General features: G+C 42.5%; 1 protein-coding gene across 3 annotated transcripts in view; it reads right to left on the minus strand.

The window, feature by feature from the left end:
- Positions 1-6,587: 6,587 nt before the first annotated feature.
- The window catches only part of PRKAR1B (protein kinase cAMP-dependent type I regulatory subunit beta), a 101,321-nt gene continuing 84,128 nt past the window's right edge, over positions 6,588-23,780 (minus strand). For all 3 annotated transcript variants that reach the window (XM_027469234.3, XM_027469236.3, XM_027469235.3), the window contains exons 10-11: positions 9,265-9,346; positions 6,588-8,835 (exon numbers count right to left, since the gene is read on the minus strand). In XM_027469234.3, the coding sequence (XP_027325035.1) occupies positions 8,663-8,835; positions 9,265-9,346 (255 nt within the window). In that variant the 3' untranslated portion in view covers positions 6,588-8,662. The remainder of the gene's footprint in view (positions 8,836-9,264; positions 9,347-23,780) is intronic.

Below are 23,780 nucleotides of genomic sequence, written 5' to 3' on the forward strand. Positions count from 1 at the left end.
TGCTCCATTAGAAGGGCTGCCTCCATTCTTACAAGCACAGGTTTGTGCACACTGACATCTGAGGGGGGTGCACTGACAGGATATTCAACAACATCCATCAAATGCCCCCTGCTTGCAGTCCATACACAATTTTTTCTGCCCCTGAGGAGCTGACAGTGAATGGCAGTGAGGTGTCACTTCTTAATGCAAGTCACATCTACCAGGGAAGACTTCACCTGATGTGATGATAATCCCAGGCAGTTGCATTCTGCACCACCAGCTCTCATTCTTATTTGTTGCTTCCTTCATCTCTTGTTGATAATGTGCTCGGTTTCTGTTTGTATACATGCTCTGATACATGCTACTGTACAGCTGATCGGCCCCTACATTCACACTTTGCTGAAGGTATGTTTCTTTCAAAAGGTTTTACGTTACCAAAGGTAGTAAGTCATAAAATAAAACCATTGTGGCAAACATCATTTGAAGTTAATCTCAATAAAATCCACAGTAAATATTTATATGCAATACAAAAGTGGTTGGATTTGTTTACCATTTGACATTGTTGGAGAGAGGATTCCGTGTAGATTAGTCAGCTAATCTGCTGTAATCTGCTTAAAAAGCAACCAAAATGGGTTCCTTTCACTGAATCATGTTAGCCCTATGTGCACGGTGACCTCAGAAATGGAACAGATTCAAACACAAAAGGGCATTTACCTTGTGGGCGCTCACAGAGCATTGCTCGCATTGCAGCAGGGCCATCAATTTCCTCTTTACCTTAAAGAACGGGCTGTGGTGACTGAATTTAAAGTGAAAAGGGTGTCAGGCTCTTCTATCCCATTTCCTTGCTGCAGCGTCTGAACTACATGGCCTGAGGATAAGCTCATCTTTGATGAGGCACCTGTGAGGTGTTTTCACATAAATTGTCCTTTCTGGATATATTCTTTTCAGTTCACTCCCTCCTACCAAGGAGCCGTGAGGTGCCTCTATGCTATCTTGCTCCTGAGTTAATAGGGAAAGCATCCTGCTAATTTCTTGATGTTTCTAAATTTGTGGCTGATGGGGATTTATGTTATATCCTTTACCCACAACTCAACTTTGTTCATAAGGAAATTGCAGCTCACAGTGGAAGAGAATTTAGTTACTCATAAAGTAAAGTTTCACCTTGGCAAAGGCAGCTAAGGGTGAGTCCTGAGCCCACTGCCCCAAAAGAACAGCTTGCCTACCTCTCTGCTTATTAGTTTTAAGCCCCAGCACCTGCCTCCCCCAAGCTCTGCACCCCTCTGCCCCTGACCTGCTCCTCCACCTGGGCCAGATGGGCAGCTGCAGCCCAGCTCTGCTGCTGCGGCTTCAGACCGAGAACCTCTTCAGGGAAACCAATGGAAGGAAAAACCCAGCTTGTCTCATCCTGTAAACAGCAGCACCACCAGGACCGCCAATCCCGGCGTGGGAAGGGATCTGACCCATCACCTGTGCTGCCTTCTGGCAAACAGCTTTCAGTGGCGGGGCCATCAGATTTTTTCCCTACCACATATCCCCAGTGCCGGTAGATCATTTCAGTGTGGGTCCCTCTGAATAAAACATTCATCTGCAGTCCTTCCCCCACTCCGTCCTCAGCAAGGCCTTCATTAGCTGAATACAGTGGCTCGGCTCCAGCACGCACAGCTGCCGTCACTGCTGCAATTCTTTTGCCTTGAGAAAAAGCATATACAATTTAATATGCTCCTGGCACAACAGCTTTTCTGTAGCGGAGGAGGCGGGTTTGTTTATGGCTATTTTGATAGGGCAGCTTTCATCCGGACACAGGTTCTGCTGCATCTCCCCGCCCGCACAAGGGTGCTTTTGTTGGGCTGGTGCTCATCTTCCTTGGGCAGCTTCAGTACCTTCTGCCCACTGCAAACGCAAGTTTTAAAAAGCCGTCCCGAGTTAATTCTGGATTTCTCTTACTTCGCTAAAAGCTAAATCCCGGGCTAAGCGCCAGAAACACAAGGCAATAGGAGAGGGTGTGATGCTTTACTGGCTACGTGTCAAGGATAGGAACCATCCTGCCATCTCATGGCGATTTGGCCCATCGTAACACGTACTGGACGCATCTGAGTGCTCACGTCAGCCGGAGCGGGGCACGTGATGCTGCTGGCCGCCGTCTGCAGCTTTGCCAGGCTCAGGAGCAGCCCTATTGCTTTCCCAGATAGTTCCTCCAGCCTCGCCAAGATCCCTACAAGGATGCACGACTCCTGGGTGGCAGGACCAGGACCGGGACTTCTCCATCAGTGCCAGGGTCAGCGCCAGCAGGCGCAGCTTCCCTTCCTGCAGCAATTCCTGCCATCACTGATACATGGGTTTGGCTATAGGGTGATGTGTCCCCCCCCTGCATGCCACAGGCTCAGGCTTCCCGGGCAGGGTGGGGTCCGGAGGCGATGCACCTCGAGGCTGGAAGTCTCGATGAAATAACCCACGGACTGTGACCGCAGCCAGCTACTCCTCTCTGGCAAATTGCTCGAGCTGCCCCTGGATGAGCAGGAGAAATAGCCTCTTGTATTTCTCAACTGTTAAGTCTGTTCTCTCTCTCTCCCTGCCGGAGTGGAAATAAATGGTGGGAGGGTTCAGCCAGCACTAATTCAGAGCCATGTTCTCGCTAAGTCTCTGCTACTTTGTGCGCGGACCACAAACACAACTGAGAAAATGAAGGCTGCTAGAAATACGACGAATCGTCAGATTATCTTAAACACATGGTAACAAAACAGAGTCACTCTGTAGCGCATATAAATTCCACACATGTGGAGGAATGTAAAGCAGCTATTGTGCCCCCACTTCGCGGATCCATTTCACTATTTTCCCAGTTTATCTGGAAAATACATACTGCATGGTACTGTACGTCGTATTTCACTGCTATGCACCATGATGTCTTCTAATTGAACAATTGCCATGCTTGTAGTCTAAGGGCAATACAAAAGTGCTTTCAAACAATAACAATACATTTTCTGTATAAAGAGGATAGGGAGTAGCCACTTCCCAGAAAGGCTTGATTTCCCCAGAGCCAGCAGTATGAACATCCAGAGAGCCAGTAACAGCAGGCAGTGGTGAGAAAATCCCTACCTCATCATCAGTCTATATGTCCTGCGTCCAACTGCCAGCTCTCCAAAGCCAGGCGCGGGCTGTCGGCACCCACCAAGGGCACGGGAATGCACCCGGCAATTCCCGATGGCGGGGGGCTTGGGCGAGGGGCACCTTTTTGGAAGTTAAACCTTTTGAACATGAACCCAGACTGTAAAGAAAGGGGAGCATCACTGGAGCAGCTACCAGGGATCGCGCAGAAGCGCAGCATCTGCCAATTCATTCAGCACTGCTGGCCCACAGAGCAAAATGGCACGCCGCTGTTCCATGTTTGGAGACAGTTTATACTGGAATAGGAGCAGTCTTTTTGGGTAAAATGATTATTTTTTTCCTCCATGAGAACTCATGACTTCTTAAAGAGAACTCTGCACGCTTGCACAAGTGCAGGAGCCGGGGATGGGTGTTTCAGCCTGTCTGTGCACAGATTCTCTGTGCTACTTCTGCAGAGAGTAACTTGGAAACAGAGATTAAAACAGGGCTGGGGATAGGTTGAAGCCCTCAGAAGCCAAAATAGTCACCCATGCACTTCTAAGACAGGACTCCAGAGCATGTCCAGTGAGACATTCATGTTCTGCTTTGCTTTCCCAAGCAAAGTGCAGCCTCTTTTCTAAAAGCTGCATCCAGATTTTTAGAGCTCAGAAGAATCGCTCTGGTATTGGAGTCTGATCAAGCACAGAAAACATCCTCAGCCTTCACAAAAATACCAGATGGCTGCAGATGCCAGCTCCTTTGGCCAGGCAGCTTTTTCAGAGAAAAGGCCAGCTTGTTGTGCAAGTGCTGCATCCCAGATACAACTCTGCTGAGCAGCAAATGGCCGTAGAAAAACCCTTTTTAGGAGCATCTAAGCCAACGCATTCCCGTAACATCAGCTTTCCAAGGCTACACATATGCTCCTAGCCAGTACGTTCTCATTCTCCAGAGGGAAGGGGGACCCACTGAAGTTCCTCTGGCTGTGAAAACCCCCTTACGGGTTTCTGAGCAGTTTTATGCATGGAAGGGGAAAATGAACCACAGGCAGAGTTGCCAAATCGTCGGGAACAAATTTTAAAAAACATGCCTGGGCATGCAGGAGGAGATAATTCTGTCTCTGAATGGTGAGTTGCTCTTTGAAACATGGTCTTTTAAACCAGTTAGTGCTCACTGTGTCAGCAGTGTGACCCTAACTGTCCTGCTCTGCTCATCCCACCCACCTGCCGCAGTCCCGGGGGACACCACAACTGCGGTGGCTGCATCCACGTAGCACTGCAATAAACCACAGGCATCACAGTCTCTGGCTCCTTTCAAGGACATCATCATGGTTTTACCTCTGCACAAGACAATATTCTCTCTCTGCTGCTACACAGAAATCACAGAATCACAGAATTTCTAGGTTGGAAGAGACCTCAAGATCATCGAGTCCAACCTCTAACCTAACACTAACAGTCCCCACTAAACCATATCCCTAAGCTCTACATCTAAACGTCTTTTGAAGACTTCCAGGGATGGTGACTCCACCACCTCCCTGGGCAGCCCGTTCCAGTGCCTCACAACCCTTTCAGTAAAGAAATTCTTCCTAACATCTAACCTAAAACTTCCCTGGCGTAACTTTAGCCCATTCCCCCTCGTCCTGTCACCAGGCACATGGGAGAACAGGCCAACCCCCACCTCGCTACAGCCTCCTTTAATGTACTTATACAGAGCAATAAGGTCACCCCTGAGCCTCCTCTTCTCTAGGCTGAACAAGCCCAGCTCCTTCAGCCGCTCCTCATAGGACTTGCTCTCCAGGCCCCTCACCAGCTTCGTCGCCCTTAAATGTACACAAAGAACAAATATGATCTCTTCCACAGATAGGAAGGAAAGGATCTACGTGCCACTGAGAACTGCAGAGCCAAATGTGATGCACACAGGTCGTGCAACCTTGCACAGCAGGAGAAATTTCACCCTTTGTGCGGTGGCTCCATTTCTGGAGATCACTTACTGCAAGAAAACCAAAACAGCAGCCAACAACCAAGCCAGCGTGCATTGGTATTACTTTGTTCTCTGCTACTGCTCTTGTTTTCCACTAACACCGGAACAGGTAACGTCATGTCAGACCGTGCCTGCTTGAGGATCAAGGATTCACAGGACTGGTACCTTTGCACAACTTCAGGCACCCGTTGCCACAAAGTGGTAGGAACGCTGGAGACTGCTTGCAGTAATCTGCTACATACACAAAAGCACGGTCAGCCATATGGGGCTTGTAAAAAAAAAACAAACAGAGGTACAATCAGTTTCTATTAAAAATACAGTCTTTTCTTTCTTTTCTGAGTCCTGAAATGGCTGTGAGACAATTAAAACCAACCGAAAAAAGAAAGACAATGAGGAGTGGTGAGATGCTCTTTTTGGGGGAGCGTGGGCTGGTAATGTCCATCTGGAAGAACCTCAGAGAGAGTGGTCACTTCTGATTGCTACATAATGTGAGTAATTCTCTGGAAAGATGAGTCCTTCCCGCCTGAATCACTACAAAGGGGGAAAAATAACACAGTCCAGAAATGGAAAGCTGGATGGCCCTTGGAGGCCAGGAGCCGCCCAAGATTCCTGTGTGGGGGCCACCGCAGAGAAGTTGCATGAGCACATCCACAAGCCCAGCACACTGCTCTGGGTGACAGCTCCAGCCCCAGAGCCAAGCTTGGGCCACAAGATGCCTTCGTATGTGGCCACCCAGAGCTCTGGCTGACACTGCAGGTAGCGTGTGGCACTTAACAACGTGCTAAATACCTCTTCCCACCAAGCAGCCATAGTCTCCAGCCCTTCAATCCTGATCCATCCAGATTCAGGAGATACAGGCAGTTCCTTCAGAAGCTCTGCCTTCTTTGAGAAGTTTGTCCTCGATGCAGTTCTTCTTGGCCAAGCCACGGCAGCAGCACAGCACAGCTCTGGTGCCAAAAATGGCTTCCTGCTTCAGTCCTAGGGAAGCTGCACTTCTAAAATCTGTGTGGCCCAAAGCAGAGAGGAATGACTGGGACAGATTCTCTGTGGTCCAGACTGTGGGCTTTGTCTGTGATACTGGGAGAAAAAGCTCTGGTATTTGAGAACAACTCTGTTCTCACCCAGTTCCTCCAGCTCTCTGTACAACAGCTTGCACCAGTAGCCCTGTGGGCTTCAAAGCTCTCCACAGCATCCCTAAAACCACTGAGACAGCTCATGTACTTCATGTTCCACATGTGCTTAAATTCCTTGCTAAATTGACATCTCAACAACATGAAGAGCCTAGAGACACCTTGAACCCCTACTTCTTTATATAGATGTATATGGTTACATTTAAACCCAAGAATTTTTCTCTTCACGCTAATCCTGCAGAAAACCAGTTTGGTTTCCATTCCTATATATAGCACTAGGATTCTTGGTCTATTTTTTGTCCTTTTGCATCTGATTATTTTCAGCAGAGTTCAAACTTTTTATGATATGCAGATTTTAACTAGAACATGACTTCTATTCATACAGACTTTCAGTATTAATAAACCCATAACAGCCACATGTAATGTAGAAGAATTTTATTCATACTGCAATTCTGTCCCATCATCCACTGCAAATATTACAATTATCTTTCAAATGTCATAGAATATCAGTTTGTTCCACTTCAAGCAAAGGAACCCTGGTGTTAAACGATTACACTTCTCTTGAACTTGCTTATAACAGAACCATAATTCAAATGTATTCTTCATGATCTATAAAGGTTCAAAATTCAAAAGAGTCTGTTTTGTGTGTGTGTGCTCAAGTAGCTTCTAAACAGTGAGACTAATAACTTGGTGTTCAGCAAGACGTGTCTTGCATATTATGCAAAACATGTTTTTTTATGAATACAACAGAAATGCAATAGGTTAAGTAACATACATGAGTGACCGGTAACCTTTAAAAATATGTCTTAAAAATAGCAGAAGAGAATACAAAAAGAGTGAAACAAAACAAAAGTTTTGCAAATGCTTATATGTTTATTGAGATATCTAATGGGCATCTGCCTATATAAATGTATGTCATAAAACTGCAAGGTTGAAAAACATGAATGGTCATATTTGCTACATGCAAGGAGCATAACATAATCATAATAAATAGTAGCAACTGATATACAATGACAGGACCACTGAATATATGCTGAAATAAATTAAGCACCTTGAAGTGATGGTAGGACTTAGACTCTGAAGTCAAGGAGCAGTTAGCTCTGTAAAAACCACTGTGGACAGGTACTGGAATATTGGGTCCCAAGAGCCTTCTTGGTGGGAGTCAGTAGGAAAATCCGAAATTATATTTTGTTAACTCCAAAAAGGAGTTAACACCAGTATGAGTAATTCTAGACATGTTCTTAACACCTCTAGTTTCAAAAGGAAGATTGCTGCCTTAATTCATTATATAACTTTTGGCATGTAAAGGGTATAGAAAGTTCATATTTACTCAGCGTAATGTTATCATTAAGAAGAAATACAGTTTTTCTGCAACTGAAAAGTGAGCAGTGCCATTTAGAGTAGCAGGGATGCAGAGATTTGCTTCTGTTAGCAAAGACAAGTTTTCCTTCAAAGGAAAAGCTTCCCCAAAGAAAAATGTAACTGATCCCATCCTGGAGGGCTGCAGAGCAAAGCCTGGCTCTGCAAAAAGCTCCACTGAAGAGGAGACCCATATCTACATAGAGCAGCCATAGCTGCCTGCAAGGCTGTGCCCACATGGGGCTTACTGCAGGTTCCTGGTGCTTTTTGTTCTGCAATACATGTCTTTTGGAGGAGAGGCAGCATTTTGGAACATGTATGTGGCTTTCAGAGAATCCTGGTCATATACTAAAAAAAAGGCTTTTAATTTTAATTAAGTGGACCTTACGTAAAAGAGTCCTATTAAACTGCTGATGTACAGCTGCCATTATCTCTTAAGTATTTCATATAATATTCAAAAAAGTGGCTGAGGACACTCTGGTGCAGATAAATATGTTACAAAGCCCCACTTAGTTCAGTGAAGAAGTTCCCATTGAAAGGGCTTGTAACACAGAGGAATATGGCCCCTATTTCTAAACCACAAACAAGGTGACTCAAAAGTTCTACTTTTCCTTGGCTTACTGGAATGATCAAAACCTTTCTCTAACCTTCCCTCTTAAATTGTGCAACTGCCACTGACCGCATGGATTTCAGAAACCTCCAGTCCATAAGCAGTGAAAAGGCTTTTAGAAGTGACAGGCAGAGGGACATCACTTTACCAAAGAAGCGTACAAAAGGTGAATAAAACCAACTTTAAGGGTAGGTGAAAGATAATGAGGGAAACAGACATTCATACATAGTTTAAATAGTTAAAAACACAGTTTTATCTATATGATCCAACAACAGGTAAAAATCTTGCCTGCAAGCCAAGAGCCTAATCTTCCCTGCATGGTACCCCCAAGCTAGTCTTATCCAAACAGTTGTCTTCTTTCTTAAATGATACATAATATTTGAACTGACATCCAGTGCATGACATAACAGAAAAAATACACATGAAATGCACACCTTTTATTTTTTTCTTTATAAAGCTATGGAGCTGCACAGAGCAAATTTAAGTGCACAAGGTCACACAAAGGCAGCTTTCCAAAAGGAATCATTTAGACAGTGAGTGAAATGAAACTGTTGTATCTCTGAATGTTTCTCTTGAGGATCTCAGAGCAAGGGCCGAGCACTCGTTCGAAGCGGGGCCGGTCGAGCTTTACGCACTTCAGGGGTCCACGTGCCACCACCGTAGCAGCCCGGGGCCGATTGAGCAATAATGCTATCTCACCTGGAAATAGGGACAAATACACTGTCACACGTCTGCACCTCTTTTTTGGAAAGTGCATATTCAGGCCACCATACAGTTACTTTGATTGTAGAACATATCCCTTTATATTATCTTGATAGACACTTTACATAATTCTGTTGACAGTACAAGTGCATTACACATGCATAATGCATGCGTGTAAAATGCCTTTGAAAACAAATGCATTCAGACTGTTTTGCTGATTCTGGAGCTGTCTCCTATCAGCTACATTGGTGTAAACCAAGGAATAGTTTTGGCTTCAGTGAAATCTCTCAGTATTGCTGAAAGCAGAAGCTGACCTATGCATAACCCCTTGTTTGTTAAAGAGTAGAACGCTAATTAAGCCAGCAACTACCTCATACAATCCCATTTGCTGTCTTTCTGAACCATGCTTAAGATGAATTTTCTTACCAAAATAATCTGATGGTCCAAGTCTTCCCACTTCAATGTACTCCTCATTATCAGACCTGCGCTGGAGAACGGAAGCTGTGCCCTGGGAACAGAAGCGGGGAAGGTTACTTTGCTTTGCCTAAACCTGCCACCCCTTTGAAAAGTATTGAGTCCGGAGTATCCGCTTTCGCAGGACACGTCACACTCCTTTAGTTCTGCTATGGGAGAGATGACAATCTCAGTCAATTTCTTATACATGAATAAAAGGAATTGAAAAATTAAAAAAAAAAATCCACCAGTATGGAAAACTTGATTTCACTCTATGAATGTGGCATTGTTTGGATGTGGACAGATTGGGCTCAGGCACAACACAAGAGGAACAGCACAGAATTCAGTAATTTCTATGTTACTAATGCACATCATGCTGTGCAAATGTATGCTTCAATATACTTTAAAAATGTGTTCTGAGTGGATGGGGAACCTTATAAGTGATGCAGAGAAGATTTTCATCATAAGCACTAAAAAGGCAATTTTCCCAGCCACAATCTAGGGACAGAAATTTGTAAAGCAGCAACTAGAGCTTATTCCTCACCTGAACGTTAACTGGCTTTCTTGCCAAGATTGTTGGTAAAGGGAGTTTTAATGCTAATTGCAACAGAAAGTGTTTTTTTTTAGTGTCTTTGCCTTCTCATGGCCTTTAGTGATCTGGACACCTGCAAGGCAGTCACTTGAGAGATGGAATGTGTCTTGTCTCCACGACTGTTAATAACTGCAGTGCTTAACACGTGCTAATACATGTCAAAACTCAGTAACAGTCTATTTAAACCTTCAAAGGGGTTTTACATGCAAAAATATTCTAACCTGGAGGAAATCTTAAATTATTTGCGGCACAACGTTTTTGTAGGGGAATAGAGAAGGTAGCTGCTTTCTGCAAAAAAAATTACTATGACATTAGAAATTATGTTCAGAGTCTACACCAGAAGCCATGGCAAAGGCAAAATGTTAACATATTTGATTTTAACTGAAATTAAAAAGATTCTTAATAAAACAAGATTTTTAAATAGACTGCAGAGCCCATTTTTTTTGACAGTGGCCTGATGCTGCTGCAAGAACAGTGCAAAACAGAGGAAGAATTTAGGTGCTGTTGGAAAGCATCAAAAATTCTTTTTTCTTTTTTTTTTTTTTAATTTTCAGCTTGGAGAGTAATATCTGGGAGCTGGTACAACCTGGACAGGGAAGTGGTGGAGACACAGTAAAGTGACCTATGCTTGGAAGATGCCAGTTATTGGACAGTATCACAGGAACCCCCTACTTTAACACACAAGCTTTGCATTGCTCTGTTCATCTGCACTATTGGTGCCTGTAACCAGCTGCAGCACCACTCCAGCCTGGAGCACAAACCTCCCTCCAGTGCTGAGTGTTCAGTGCAGATGAGACAGCTGCAAACATCTTTCAGCTTCCTTGCATTGAAATAAATATGTATGCTTCAGTTTACAATGGGGGCTCAAGGAGACACTGAGCAACCTCAAGCTCCTTGGCTTCAGTGCGGCTAAAGGCACTCAGCACCCTGCAGAACCAGCCCTTCACCTCTGTGCTGTGTTTAAATATGCCCCATAGGATCCTGAACATTGCCATTGAACTGTAAATCTGAACAGCAATGTGAGGCTGCTTCAGGTCTGACTTCTGTTTTTCTAGGACCTGGGGCCCAGGAATATCCACTATTATGTAGCAAATTATCATAATTTGCTTTTTTCTGAACAAGTACTGCTAAGATGCTGTAATACTGTTGTATTGCATCATGTCCTATTTCATAACAGGGTTATTTTTAAGCCCATATAATTTATGAATTGCTGGGGCACTCTCTAGGTTAATTTATAATGCAACCTTTCTATGCTACACAAATGAAGAGGTAAATTACTTCTGATGATGGCAGGAACCAGAGCCAAAAATCAAATAATGTGCAAGCACTGTTTGAAAGGTGCTAAGCATCTGATAGTTTTTATATGTACTTGGATGTATATCAAATTAATCTGACACAGTAGAAGTTATAATGTCTTATTTTGCCCATTAGCAGTAATCTGTGCTTAGTATAAATTAGTAGATATCAGACTGTCACCACATTATATTGGCCATGACAATTTACCATTCCACTCCACCAGCCACATGCCGTATCAGCATTAAAAAAATACTGAATAAACACCAGGGCTGTAAATCCTAGTCCTTTTGAAAACAATTGCAAAACTCTTGGCTTCAATGCTTTCACTCTTGATATACCAGACATCTGATGGCATAAGATACAGAACCATGTGCTTGGCACAACCTGCAGGAGCAAGGACACCTGAGCTGGGCGATGTTTCAAGACCAGTTGTTCAGAAATAAGCTAACATATTAAGGGAGGCTGCCTTTGGTCTTTTGGTCGCAGTTGCTTGGGGTTTTATCTGCTGTTAAGACCTGCCGTGTACATAAAACTGTCCACAGCAAGTGTATGGACATCCACAAAAGTAACTGAAAGGACAGCATGTAAGAAAGTGATTTGGTGCCTGTCAAGTTTCCAGCAAGAATTCCTTATCCTTGATATAACTAAATTGTTTCGCCAAAGCTGCTGTTTTCCAAGATCTTCCAGTAAATCTGAAAGGGGATGAAAATGCAAAGATAGCGTAATGAATTTTGTTATTTGCACTTACCACAAGCTTTAAAAACAAACACACTTTCCTAAGCAGAATTCTCAAGAAATACCTCATACAGGGAATAAATAATGTGCTTATCAATCTCACTCTGGACAAACTGCAGATCAGGTGCAGTGCATGGGCCTAACTCAATGCTGTTCTTATTGCTTTTGCAATGGAGTCAGAATCAGCTTCAGAACCACTTCCAGCCCCTGTCCTCCACTCAGTCCCCATCTGGAGCCTGGCAAAAACCTAACCCCTTGACCCAAATAGCTGTCTGCAATCCATGTCTCCATTCTCTTTCCCAAAACTATTTTTTTAAAAACTTTTATTACAGATGTTTTATTACACACAACAACAAAAAAATCCCCAAAGTAATCATATTGACTGCCCAGGTCAAATGAAAAAAAGAGTCAGTTCCCCATTGCTCATCTTGAGCACGTTGCCATAAAGGTAATCACAATATCAAGCAATATTGCTTTCATCTCCCCTAGTGTCAGCTTTTATTGTGCTTAATATTTTTTTGACAGGGTCCATATGATATAGGACTTCAATAAGTCAGTCTTCTGAAGCAATTTCTTCCACTGTTCCACTACAGTCGGCCTTTTTAATCCAAGAAACACCATGCTATCTGTTGGAGGAGGACAGATGTGTCTGGCCTCCACAATAAACACTTGGCTTGGCAGGACAAAGCAATGCATATTCCAGATACATATTTTTCCACTCTTGTTTTAACAGTCACATAGGCTTTTCCCGTTGCCCAGTGAGAACAGGTCTATCATGGAGCGAAAGAAGTTTCCTGAAACCCTGACAGCGAGCACCCAGATGTAAGATCTGATTACGCCGTTTGGCCTCTCTCTGCGAAAGTCACCAGCTCCACAAGTACATCCTGGAGCATTGTCACAGTGACCTTCACGGGAAGACCGTCCACACCACGAAACAAAGAAGATGTATTTATAATTATCTATCTGCCTCACCTTCACTTTAGGTATCTTATCTCTGGAAACAACGTTATTCTAACTGCATCAGAGGAAGAGTCCAATTGTACATGAGCAGTGTAAGCAGAGCAAAAATAAAATAATACAGAAACAATCCCTTAATATTTACACACTACCAAAGTTCTCATACTAAATGAATTAGGTGCTGACCCCTACCCTCGCTCCCATCACAGGCCTCATGGCTGTATTTCATTTTAGTTTACTTGTCAAATCTTTCCAATGCAGTTATTGAGCTTTCTGTCCTTCTTGTGCTTGAGCAAACCCTGCCTCATATAAATGGTAGCCCTGAATAAACCTCCTGAGCCCTGTCCTAGGAGGTATGAGTATTATCTAGTAAGGATTGAAGGGGCTTATCACTCTCACCCACCAAAAGCATTTGGTCTCAACGGAAAAGATTTCCCCTTAAATGGCACACAAAACTTGGCAGGATCAGTCTCTGTGAAATAAACTGCACAGTCCCAGATTTTCAGGATCAGGCTATTTAGTGCTGCTCAGTTTAAAATACTGTCTTGTACCCTGATAGTCATTTCAGCCTCCTACGCCACAGAGCAAAACTTTCAGAGTACATGCTCAAACACTGTGAAGAAGTTTGATACCATTTAATAAATCAGCACTTTGTGATGATATGAAACTGAAAGCAGACAGGCATGTCGTTCTCCTCGCAGACACTTGGGAGTGAAATGATCTTTGGTGGATCCAGGAATATTCCCTTTCAGCCACGGGGAGTGCCTGTATTCCCAGGAACCGATATCATTAACCTCCCCTCCTCTGCTCCTAGTAAATACAGGCATCTTATTGCAAAAACAACAAGAGTAGCAGTTCCAAAAGCAATGCGCCATCACCACCTCTCTGCCATCCTCACCCCACGCACCTGCTCACTCCCTCTGTAACGCTTCTGTCACAGCACTGAGAGTATTTATTCCTGTCTTTCAAATGCATCAGCAGTTTGTTTGGTAAAAATTTATGGCTTAGATACAGCAGCATAATTTAAGATACAAAAAAATAAGTTAGGGTTTATAATCCATGAGCTCCCATCCTCTCCAAAGTAATAAGATTTTGATAGATGTTTCATTTTTAAACTATCAGACTGCAGGGATGAGTAGGACATCCTACAGTGGCCCATCTGGGTCAACATGAAGATTCCCATGCCTGATCCTGCATGTCCTTGTAAGCATGTCCTTGTAAGAGCTCCTTGTCAGGAGCTCTATCTTCATATTTAAGTATGAATTCTGTAGCCAGGAATTGGCCTAAGTAGCTTAGTTATAAAAGGCAAACGTTCAACAAGGTCAGAGGGGTAATCCTGCAGTCTTCCCTCTATTCCAGCAGAGGAAGCTCTGTGGATCAGATGGGATCCCCCCTGCGCTGGCATGGAAGTGTCCTGGGTACCACTGGGTAGGGTGGGCTGTGCAGGGTGGCCCCTGGGTGGGCAGGGTGGCTGGGGTTGGGCAGGGAAATGAGCCCTGCTTTTTTTAACTTTTTGGTTTAAAAGTTAAACCAACTCTTGTTGATGTTGTTTCCACCAGTCAAAGCTCTCAGTGTAAAGATAAAGCAATCAGTAAAAAATTCAGTGAGGTTCCATCTGTGATAAGAGACATATTTATCGTTATTAAAATTGAAGAATGGTTATTTATTCTGATGATAGGATGCAACATCAATGTCTATGTCCTTTTGATACACTAAGTATACAAAATAAAATTCTACATCTTGAAGAAAAGAATTTGAATGTTTACAAGCAATAAGCTACTATTTCTATTTCCATTTCCATTTTTATTTTTTACTTTTTCACTTATTTTTAAAGTAAAGCATGGCAGACAGTTTTTTTCTCCATGTCCTCACAATGTTGTACTTCTACCCTAGTTTTGAGCTTAGAAAGTTTTTCTAGCTTATTTCATTTTCCTCTGCACAATCCACTAGAAAAGAGCAATGCAGTAGTTTTTCTATAGAATTAGCGATGAAAAAGGTCAGGCCTATCCATCTGTTATTGCTATTAGCTCCATCAATTTCTATTATGAACATACCTTTGCTCTTTCTCACTTTGTTAATCCACACACTCCATAATTCACACATTGAAAAGATAACTTTCCCTTCACTCCCCAGCAACACAAGCCCTCATTATATGCTGCTATTAAATCTGCGCTAAAAAGACGAAGGAAGAGGCTGTGCAGTGGTATAAAACGTTCCTATACATGCGGCGAATCACACGGGACTCAATGTAAAGACTCCTACTGGTTTTACTGGAAGCAATAGCAGATATGAAATGAATTAAAAGATCTTTCACACGGTGTGAATCTGTGATTATTTTATTTAATTGCAGGCAAGACAAAGTTTGTGGAAGTAATATCTTTTATTAGACCAACTAGCTAGAAAAAAAGAGAAATGCTTTTGGGCACACACACCTTTCCTCCAGTTGTCTATTTCTCCAGATACATCTAATAAAAGATACCATTTTCCTACCTACAAACACTGTCCTGGCAATGTTCTTACACTGCCATAGCTACAGGGACAATAAGCTACAGAACCATATCTGCCTACTCACTGGTTCAGGCACGTAATTAAATCACCCATAGAGCATCTCCAAATCATTAGCTTAAATTAAGAAGGGCCAAAAGCTCCTGATGCTACAAAAATCCTGGAAATAACAGTTGCCTAGTGGATCTGTGAGTCCTGCTGAGATCTGTCAGCTCTTGTTTCACCCTCCACTTTAAAAATGATCATTTAAATCAATTCATCTGTCTTTGATGTGAAACCTTTGGTCCAGTTTGGCAAACTTTACTTTTATGACTGTCATTTATGATGTGCCTGTTATATTGGCTATTTAGTAAGTAATGTCTGCAAGAACAGCCCCCAGGTTTGCATTAAGTGAAAAAGTGCTGGTTGTTTGGTTTCCTTATCTGTAGCAAGTGAATTCTTTTCTCCATCCATTAGGGATCTCCATAGATTACAGTGAAAGAGACAATGCCCAAGTCAGAAACATGAGCTGCTGCCAACTTCGAAAACAAATACACAATATTTTGCACATTCGGTCTTTTTAATTCAGTTGTGACTCTAGAAAAAATGTTGAGTGCCACTGATTTCAGCAGATATTCAGAAAGCCAGCACCTTGGGAGTATCTTTAAGATTTAACAGTGCTATGTCAAATGAGCTCAAAGGGCAGCATTATGGTAATAATGGGAGCACTGAGGTACCCCTATGACCTCCTTGAGAGAGAGCAGCACTGTAGAAAATGCCTTTATACTGCAACAACTCCAGTGATGATGTACATGATTATCATAATGTAATCATCATAACTTTATAACATTAATTCATCATATTTTTTAATGGCCTTAATTGCCAACAACACTAATGCGGACTGCAATTCAGCAAAGGTGGGAAGCAAACATTACTTCCCAGCTGGCATGGATCCTATACGTGAGCTCTACAGCCATGCTTGACACTAAACAATACGCAGTTCACCGTGTGTACCAGCTGTATCACACCTGCATAGGACTACCATGTGCATATCGAAGCTTCCATCACTTCTGCTATCTAGGCACATTTATGTTGGTTTAGGAATAACATCCACACCCGAGAGAGAGGAACAAAGCTGTCTAGAGCAGTCACCAAAATAGCGACAAACATAAAGGTACTTTTAAAAATGACAATCAATCATAAACCAAGTGTAGCTTGAACCAGCAGAAACAACTGAGCCACAGGGCATTTCCTAGGGATATACAAGAGGCCAGGGTTAAGGCCCAGACATGACTACACCCAGCCAGTCATTAATCACCAGGAAATGCCTTTGCCTTGATCATTTACTATTTAAAATTGTAGACATTTGACATGGGAAGACCTTTTAGATCATTTTGTTCATCCTCCTATTGCGGTATCTCAGGCAATCTTTCCCTTCATTATTTCTTTATGGCAGCCTGCATGAAAGTTGTCCTGTACCTAAATGTACTCCCCTTGAAGTAAAAGAAACGTTATTAGATGGAACAAGACAAGATTCAGGCAGAGACCAATAAAGACAGTGCAAAACCAAAAGAAGCAGAGTATTGCACAAAGTGTACTTTGCCTCACGCGTGAAGGTGAAACAGTGGTTTTGCACAAAGAATTAAAAATTTGGGATTTATTCATTAAGACTTTTTTGTTGAAAAGCTTTTCAAAATCAAAACTTTCAGCTTTATAGTCTTTTGACTTCAAAATGTTGCCCTTTAGCTGCAGCAGCATAGCTAGGATCTCTCAGGAGTCCAACAGAGGCACCTCCAAGTGCTGGTAGCCTCAAGACTTCATCGAGAGTCAAAAAAGCAAGGCAGCAGCACGGAACAGGGCATGTCACAGTGGCCTCTGAGCCTCCCAGACTTGGGGCCGTGGTAGTCCCATGCCTCTTCCAAACCACCAGCTGCCAACTGGCACTGGGAAGCCTGGGAGCAAGGGGACGGTGACACAGGGGTGACGAGAGCAGCTCTTAGACATGGGAGGAGCCCCTTGCCTGGGGTGTAATCCTCTGTGGCTAGTTATCCTGGCTTTGTGCCCAGCTGCTGCTGGCAGAAAGCTGGGAAGTGGCTGCACCATAGTCTGGACTTTGGTGTCCATCTGCACTTTTACCTTCGCTCTGTTCTAGAATTCTAGTTGCCCCTTCTACTACATATTCAGTCCACCTGCTGCAGTGCACTGCTCAGTCAAGGTGGGCTCCGATGCTTGGTTTTAATGAATCATCTCAGGGATACTTGGCCTTGACTAATCAGTAGCTTCTGTGGGAAAACAACTGAATTAATATTCATCCCAGTGCCAGATTTTAAAGACTGTCTGTGCCAAGCGCTGTGGATTATTGGCAACAATGCACTGTTTTCCTCCCTCTGACATGTCAGCCTACAAAGCAATAAAAGTCACAAAGGAAAAAAAATGTTGCATTTTAGAGATTCTTTCTTTCTACAAAGCTAGCCATTATCTTTACTCTCTCTGAAGCCAGGAAATGTCCACTGAGTCAACATAAAAGTGACTCTATAATGGGTTATTCATCAACTGTTCATATTTGTGACTGACCTTACAGTTATCATGTCCTGGAAGCAGACAGTGCTGCCTGCTACCACCTACAGAATGGGCAGTGTTGAATGCAAGGGAGAGAAAACACGAAAACAGTGCTGAACCTCCTTCACCCTGCCCGCGAAATCCTTTCTGGTGAAAATCGTTTTTAGCTGTTAATGTTGTTTTACGGCCCAATTACTCCTACCACCATCTGCTTCTTTGTGAAAACATTCTGTAGATACTGAAGTAACCAGACCAAGCAAAAGTCTGAGACAGACATCATAATTAAAGTCTCATAACTAATGCTGTGACCAGGGCTGGGCTGGCAGCTGTGGCCAGCTAGGGCAACAGCTTCAGAGCAAGAAACAAAACTTGGAGTAAACTGGGGGAAGGGGAAACGGGAGTTTATTATGGAGATCATAATGTTTGTGGTCATGTTGAGAAAGTACTACGAAACAGGCCTTCGTAGTACTCAGTCTTCAATGCCAAATTGTTTATAAGAATCCTGAGAACCTCCTGAAAACCTAGAGGGGTAAGGAGCCTGGGCTGCTCTCCTGACTCACACAGAGGCATTTCATTACCTGTGAACCTCTGCTGGTTCCACAGACTTCCATGGTAGCAAGACTCTACTGAACAAGACTAAAGAGAGACGACTCAAAACCAAAACCATGCCTTAAAGCAAGCATTATGTACGTAGAAAGTCACAGTTGGTTCTGAACACAAAGAAAACCTAGCACTGATTTTAATGAAAATTCAAATGGAGCACACAAGTACTAAGCATGAAATTGACTATTATTAACACTGGGTTTTACATCTTTGCACACCAAGCCATCTTCCATTTTCTGCATACCCTATAGCGCTAAGAGGGCAGGGTGTGGCTGAATTTCCAGCTAAAACTTACATTTTATGGGTTTACAAATCAGATGTTTTAAATTACAACTGAATGAGACTGAAGACTCCTACACAAGCTGTCATGACAGAAATGAACTGGGGAAACATTCATATGCATTTTTTTGCACTGGGTATAGTATGTGCAAAGAGAGGTTATGAAAAGAGGTTACTTTTAAACCATTGAGAACAAGACTGCCACACTGCCTCTTCCTCATATTTTTGCTTTAAGATGTAAGTTTACCAGTGTCCGAGTGAGATGGAGTAACACAGTCCTGCATGTACCTCATGATGCTGGCATAAGCAATGTTCTCAGTCGTAGTGTCCTGGAAGACCACTAACATATCACTCCTCAGCTGCCATTTTAGCCCTTTGGGACTGCTGATAGCATCATTCCTGGGACGGCTTTTATTTTACAGCTAAGCATCAGCAGTTCTAGGGCTACTTTCCAAGAGAAGACGAATCCTTTGAACTATGTAGCCAAAGACACTGCAAATAGTCCTTCAGCCAGTAAATAATCTTGGGTTTTTATTATTTGCCAACCTTTGATTTATGAAAGACTATTATACAAAAACAAGGGAAGAAATAAACAAATTTCAGTCAGCAATACAAAGTGCAAACGACTTCCACATAAGTCGCAGTAGAAAAGAGCACCCATCATTTTGGGGCTGTAAAATTTAATGTAAAGGAAAAAGGACAGTCAGTCAGTACGGTAGCCTGGGATTCTGGCTACAGAGTTCACATTTCTTCTCTGCCTTAGACCTACTGTGAGCAAAAGCATGAAGATCCAGACCTCCAAGGCACCTAATTCCCACTGATTTTTTTCAGCAGGAATGAGGAGCTTTCTTAATTCTTGTGCCCGTGCTTCAGATCGTAACATGTAATGTGGAGCTTGCCTCACACACCTCATCACACAGGTGTCGTGAGCATCAACTCCATGGAGTTCATGAGATGTTCAAGTAAGACCAATAGATAAGTACCTAAGATAAAACAAGTAGGTAAACAGATTACATAGATTATATACCACAGTAATTATGTCTCTCAAAATTATTTGGTCATATGCTTACAGAAAGCCACATGAATTTGCCAATCAAGGCGAGAATTTTCTTTCCATAACTAAATGTTGGCTGGGGATGCTACTTTCACATTGTTTTCCTACCCATCAGAGTTCTCTTAAAAATGCTTCATTTTTATAATATAAAAATTAAACTGAATGCTGTTAGAGAAGGATGATGCAAAAGGACTTAATTCTGATTGTGGACTAGAGATTGAGTCATGACTGGGTTTGACAGTACTTTTATAACCATACATTTTTAAACTATTATACATTATTCTCCAATCTCTGGGTTCATAGCAACTCAGAGAATTTACATACAGTTGTCCTGGTTTCTGCCACAAATGAGGAACAAAATCTGCAAAGTTCTAAAATAGACTAGAAATATTGGCTAATCTGAAATCTCACAAAAATGTTAAGAAAATGATCCAGCATACATCACTTCTGTGGTTTCAGATTTTGCAGAATTTACAGGAGGTGCCTACATTGCCATGGTTATCACTGGGGCTGGAGAAAGATTTGGAAGGACCAAAAGCTGCAGTCACTGACAGGTCCTCCCATTGCAGTTGGGAGCAAGAAGTGGAGCAGCCAGTTGCTTACTATGAAATTTTGGCCTTTTCTAATAGAGGAGAGATAAGTATACGCTGAAGATTGCATACATATACAGCCTGATCCACTGCTCATTGAAGTCAAATTTAAAGCAAATTCAACCAGAGATGAACTAAACCAGCGTTTCAGTCACTGACATGGCAAAATACTTCACCTCCATCCCCAGGCAGGATGGCACCCAATCCCGCACCTACCTTTTTATCTTTGACATCAGCTGGCCATTAAAAATGGCACCCTGAACGGCGATGAACTTTGATGCAGGGCCAATGGAAGCGCTGTTGTTTGAGTACAGCCAGGTGATATCAACAAAATTGAGTCTACCTTTCCTGTAAGAGTCCTACAGAAAACAATGTCTCCACAGTTGAAATTAAGCAAACTGCAGAGCTCTCAGTGACTGCTGGCTCTGCTTATTAGGTATATTTTATTTATGAGGCATATTAGGAGTTGCTGCAGACTGCCTTTAACAAACATACCTGGTATCAACAAAATCCTGGTAACACTAAGCAATTCGGATTGTCGCCTTTGAAACTCCTTTTCTAGACAACATTCATCTTCCTAATTAATAATTAATCACACTGTGTTTTTAAAGAGATTATCAGGTGTGATAGCAGAGTGTGCCTAAGGCAGTGACTTCATTAACCATACGGAAGAAGTTTACTTTGTAGTTCTCCTGCCTGTTGTAGGGGTAGTTGCCAAAGGGGTCTCTCTTGGGTTAGAATGTCAAAGAGCAACAATTTAAAGCAGGAAACAATTGGGCTATTATTTTTCTTTTTTTTTTTTTTTCCTTTCTTTCTTTTCTTTCTTGAAGAGCTTTTAAATCATAAATCTTCAGATGCTTCTTGTGCAATTTAAGACTCAAGTCTACTTTTCCTACAAAAAGGCCCAATTCTGTAAGGAGCAGAGTGCCCTTCCTAGCTAACCCAAGGATCTTCCTCCTCTCCTTCACGTTACCATGCTACAAAGAGTTTACAAACACTGTTCCACCTAATGAAGCTTTGAACTGCTTTTCTGCAGAGGCCCTCCACAGCATGCCAAGAGTGTCAGCAGGGTTGGAAACACTGATTTCACCTACAGGACAGTATCTCAAGCATGCTTTCAGCAGTCACAATAACTCACAGTGGATCCTGCCCAGACTGGAGCCAGTTAGTGGCTCTGACTTGAAATGTCAACAGCAGCATGACAACTAGCAGCTCCCCAGGAATCTCAACGCTGTTTTGAATGTGATCAGCACTACTCATGGCTGGATCAATAATTATTACCAATTCATTTGACTAATTTCTACCAGTCAGGCAGTTCTCTGCACCAGTTTTGGAAGGATTTCTGCACTGTCAGTGAAAATTTTCTCTTATTTTCCAATCTTGCTATTCCCATTCCCTGGTTTCAGTGTTAGTGGACACTTAATACATTTTCCCATGAAGCTTTTACTCACCTTTATGGAGTGTCATTAGGATTACTCCCACTGATGTGGAAGCAGAGGCCCAGGGTGGGTAACAATCTGCCCACAGGCTGCACTGATAATACAAGTAATCCTGAAAATCAGAGGCCCTGACTGCCTCCTTTCTAGCCACCAGGAAAACAATAAAGAACACAAATCCCAAGCTTTTTTTCAGTGCTTTTCACAAAGGACTTACAGAGGAGGCTGGAACTACCCACTGTCACTAACACTAATCTACAATTAAAAATACCAGGTTTTTAAATGTTTTAAAGTAAAAATTCTAATGTGAAACTGCTTGATACAATGGGTCCATTTCTCCTTGAATTTTCTCCTGCCAATTATCTTCTATTTTTAGCTCTTTTATTTTTAGGCTGCTGCATGTTATTGCTGGGCAGCTCAACCAGCTATTAATTGGAAATGTTTTGCTTCTCATGCAGTTTTATTTCTTTGCTTTATGCACCACTTAAACCAAACTGTCCTCTTAGGAGATGACAGGCTACGGACAGCACATTTAAAGGACAGTTACAAGCTGTCCTCCGTGGGCACAGGAGGGCATTATCATAACAATTTTGCTGTTTTTCCGTCCCACACCTGCACACGTTTGCATGTGTGTGTGCATTTTCCTTAAACCATGTCAAACTTTTTGGAGAATTGGGGCCATCTGGCAGCACTTCAGCAACTGGTCAGGCACAGTGAGCTCTCAGAATGCAACTGATATTAAAAGACTCCCCGAGCACATTCAGCAGAGTCCCATGACAATAACTGTGTGTCGTATATGGTGCTTAGCAGTGACAAGTAGATCCAAGTGATCTGACACAGGGAGGGCTGGGAGCTGGAAAACCCAGCAGGGCACTTCACGGCTGCAGATCCCAGCATTTTCGGTAGCTGCATTATGGACTTTTCTCCAAGGTGCAGTGCCACCGAGCCAAGTTTGAAGCTGAAGTTACAGAATGGTACACGATCCTAACCTCTATTTTTAATACTATTGTCACTACCTTGTTCAGTAACCTAGACAACAGCAAAAAACTCAGTTCTTTCCAGTTTCATAGAACTACCACACTAGTCTGAGCTGCTGCTTGAACTGAAGTCAGTGGTAAAGCACGAGTTGGGGAAAAAAAATCAGCCCTCGTTCAAATGGCATTTCATTTAAAGGGACGTAACATTTTCTGGGATATTTAACTCTGCAAAGCTCACATGCCTTTGCAAGCTACCACTTTAAAACGCTAGCTAAAAATATTTGCTTTATCTGAAGTCAGATGAATAAATCCTCCCTACCGTTGGTTACACAGTGTGGCAGTGTACAATACAACTGCAAATGTATTTGTTAGAAACTGTACATCTGTTATGATTTACGCTTGCCAAAATATAATTCTTTATGGCAACAATTGTTTCATGGTGCTTAAAGTTTTTCACCTCTGTGCCAGGAATCTCATATGGGATAATTCCATGACCTTGGAATCCAACAGATACATTCCACATCTGTCTGGTCTGGGAAAGCCCGAGTTTGTTGTGTGAAAAGCATAGTGGGAAAATAAGACCTGGAAATATCTGAAAATACAGAAACTGCAGGGCTGCTTCTTTTTTCTTTTCTTAATTACCAGTTTCAAGTGCAGTAAATCAACCTCACAAAAGTAGTTATTTTGCTTTTGTAAGCATGCATTCACTTCTGATCCTATCTTCAAATTAAGGAGTATGGTATAAACATTAAAATAATTCTATCACTGGAAAAAATAGCAGCCTTTAAATATTTAAACTAAATCTTGTTGAAGGCTGCTTAACATTTGAATGAAAAAACACCCAACCAACTTACTGGTAAACATCTTACTGCTGCCTGTGAAGACTTAGCATGGCAGAAAAAATCTTGCAGTCCTTAAATCTCAGGG

The sequence above is a fragment of the Anas platyrhynchos genome, chromosome 15 (genome assembly GCF_047663525.1).
Source record: "Anas platyrhynchos isolate ZD024472 breed Pekin duck chromosome 15, IASCAAS_PekinDuck_T2T, whole genome shotgun sequence".
Taxonomy (NCBI): Eukaryota; Metazoa; Chordata; class Aves; order Anseriformes; family Anatidae; genus Anas; species Anas platyrhynchos.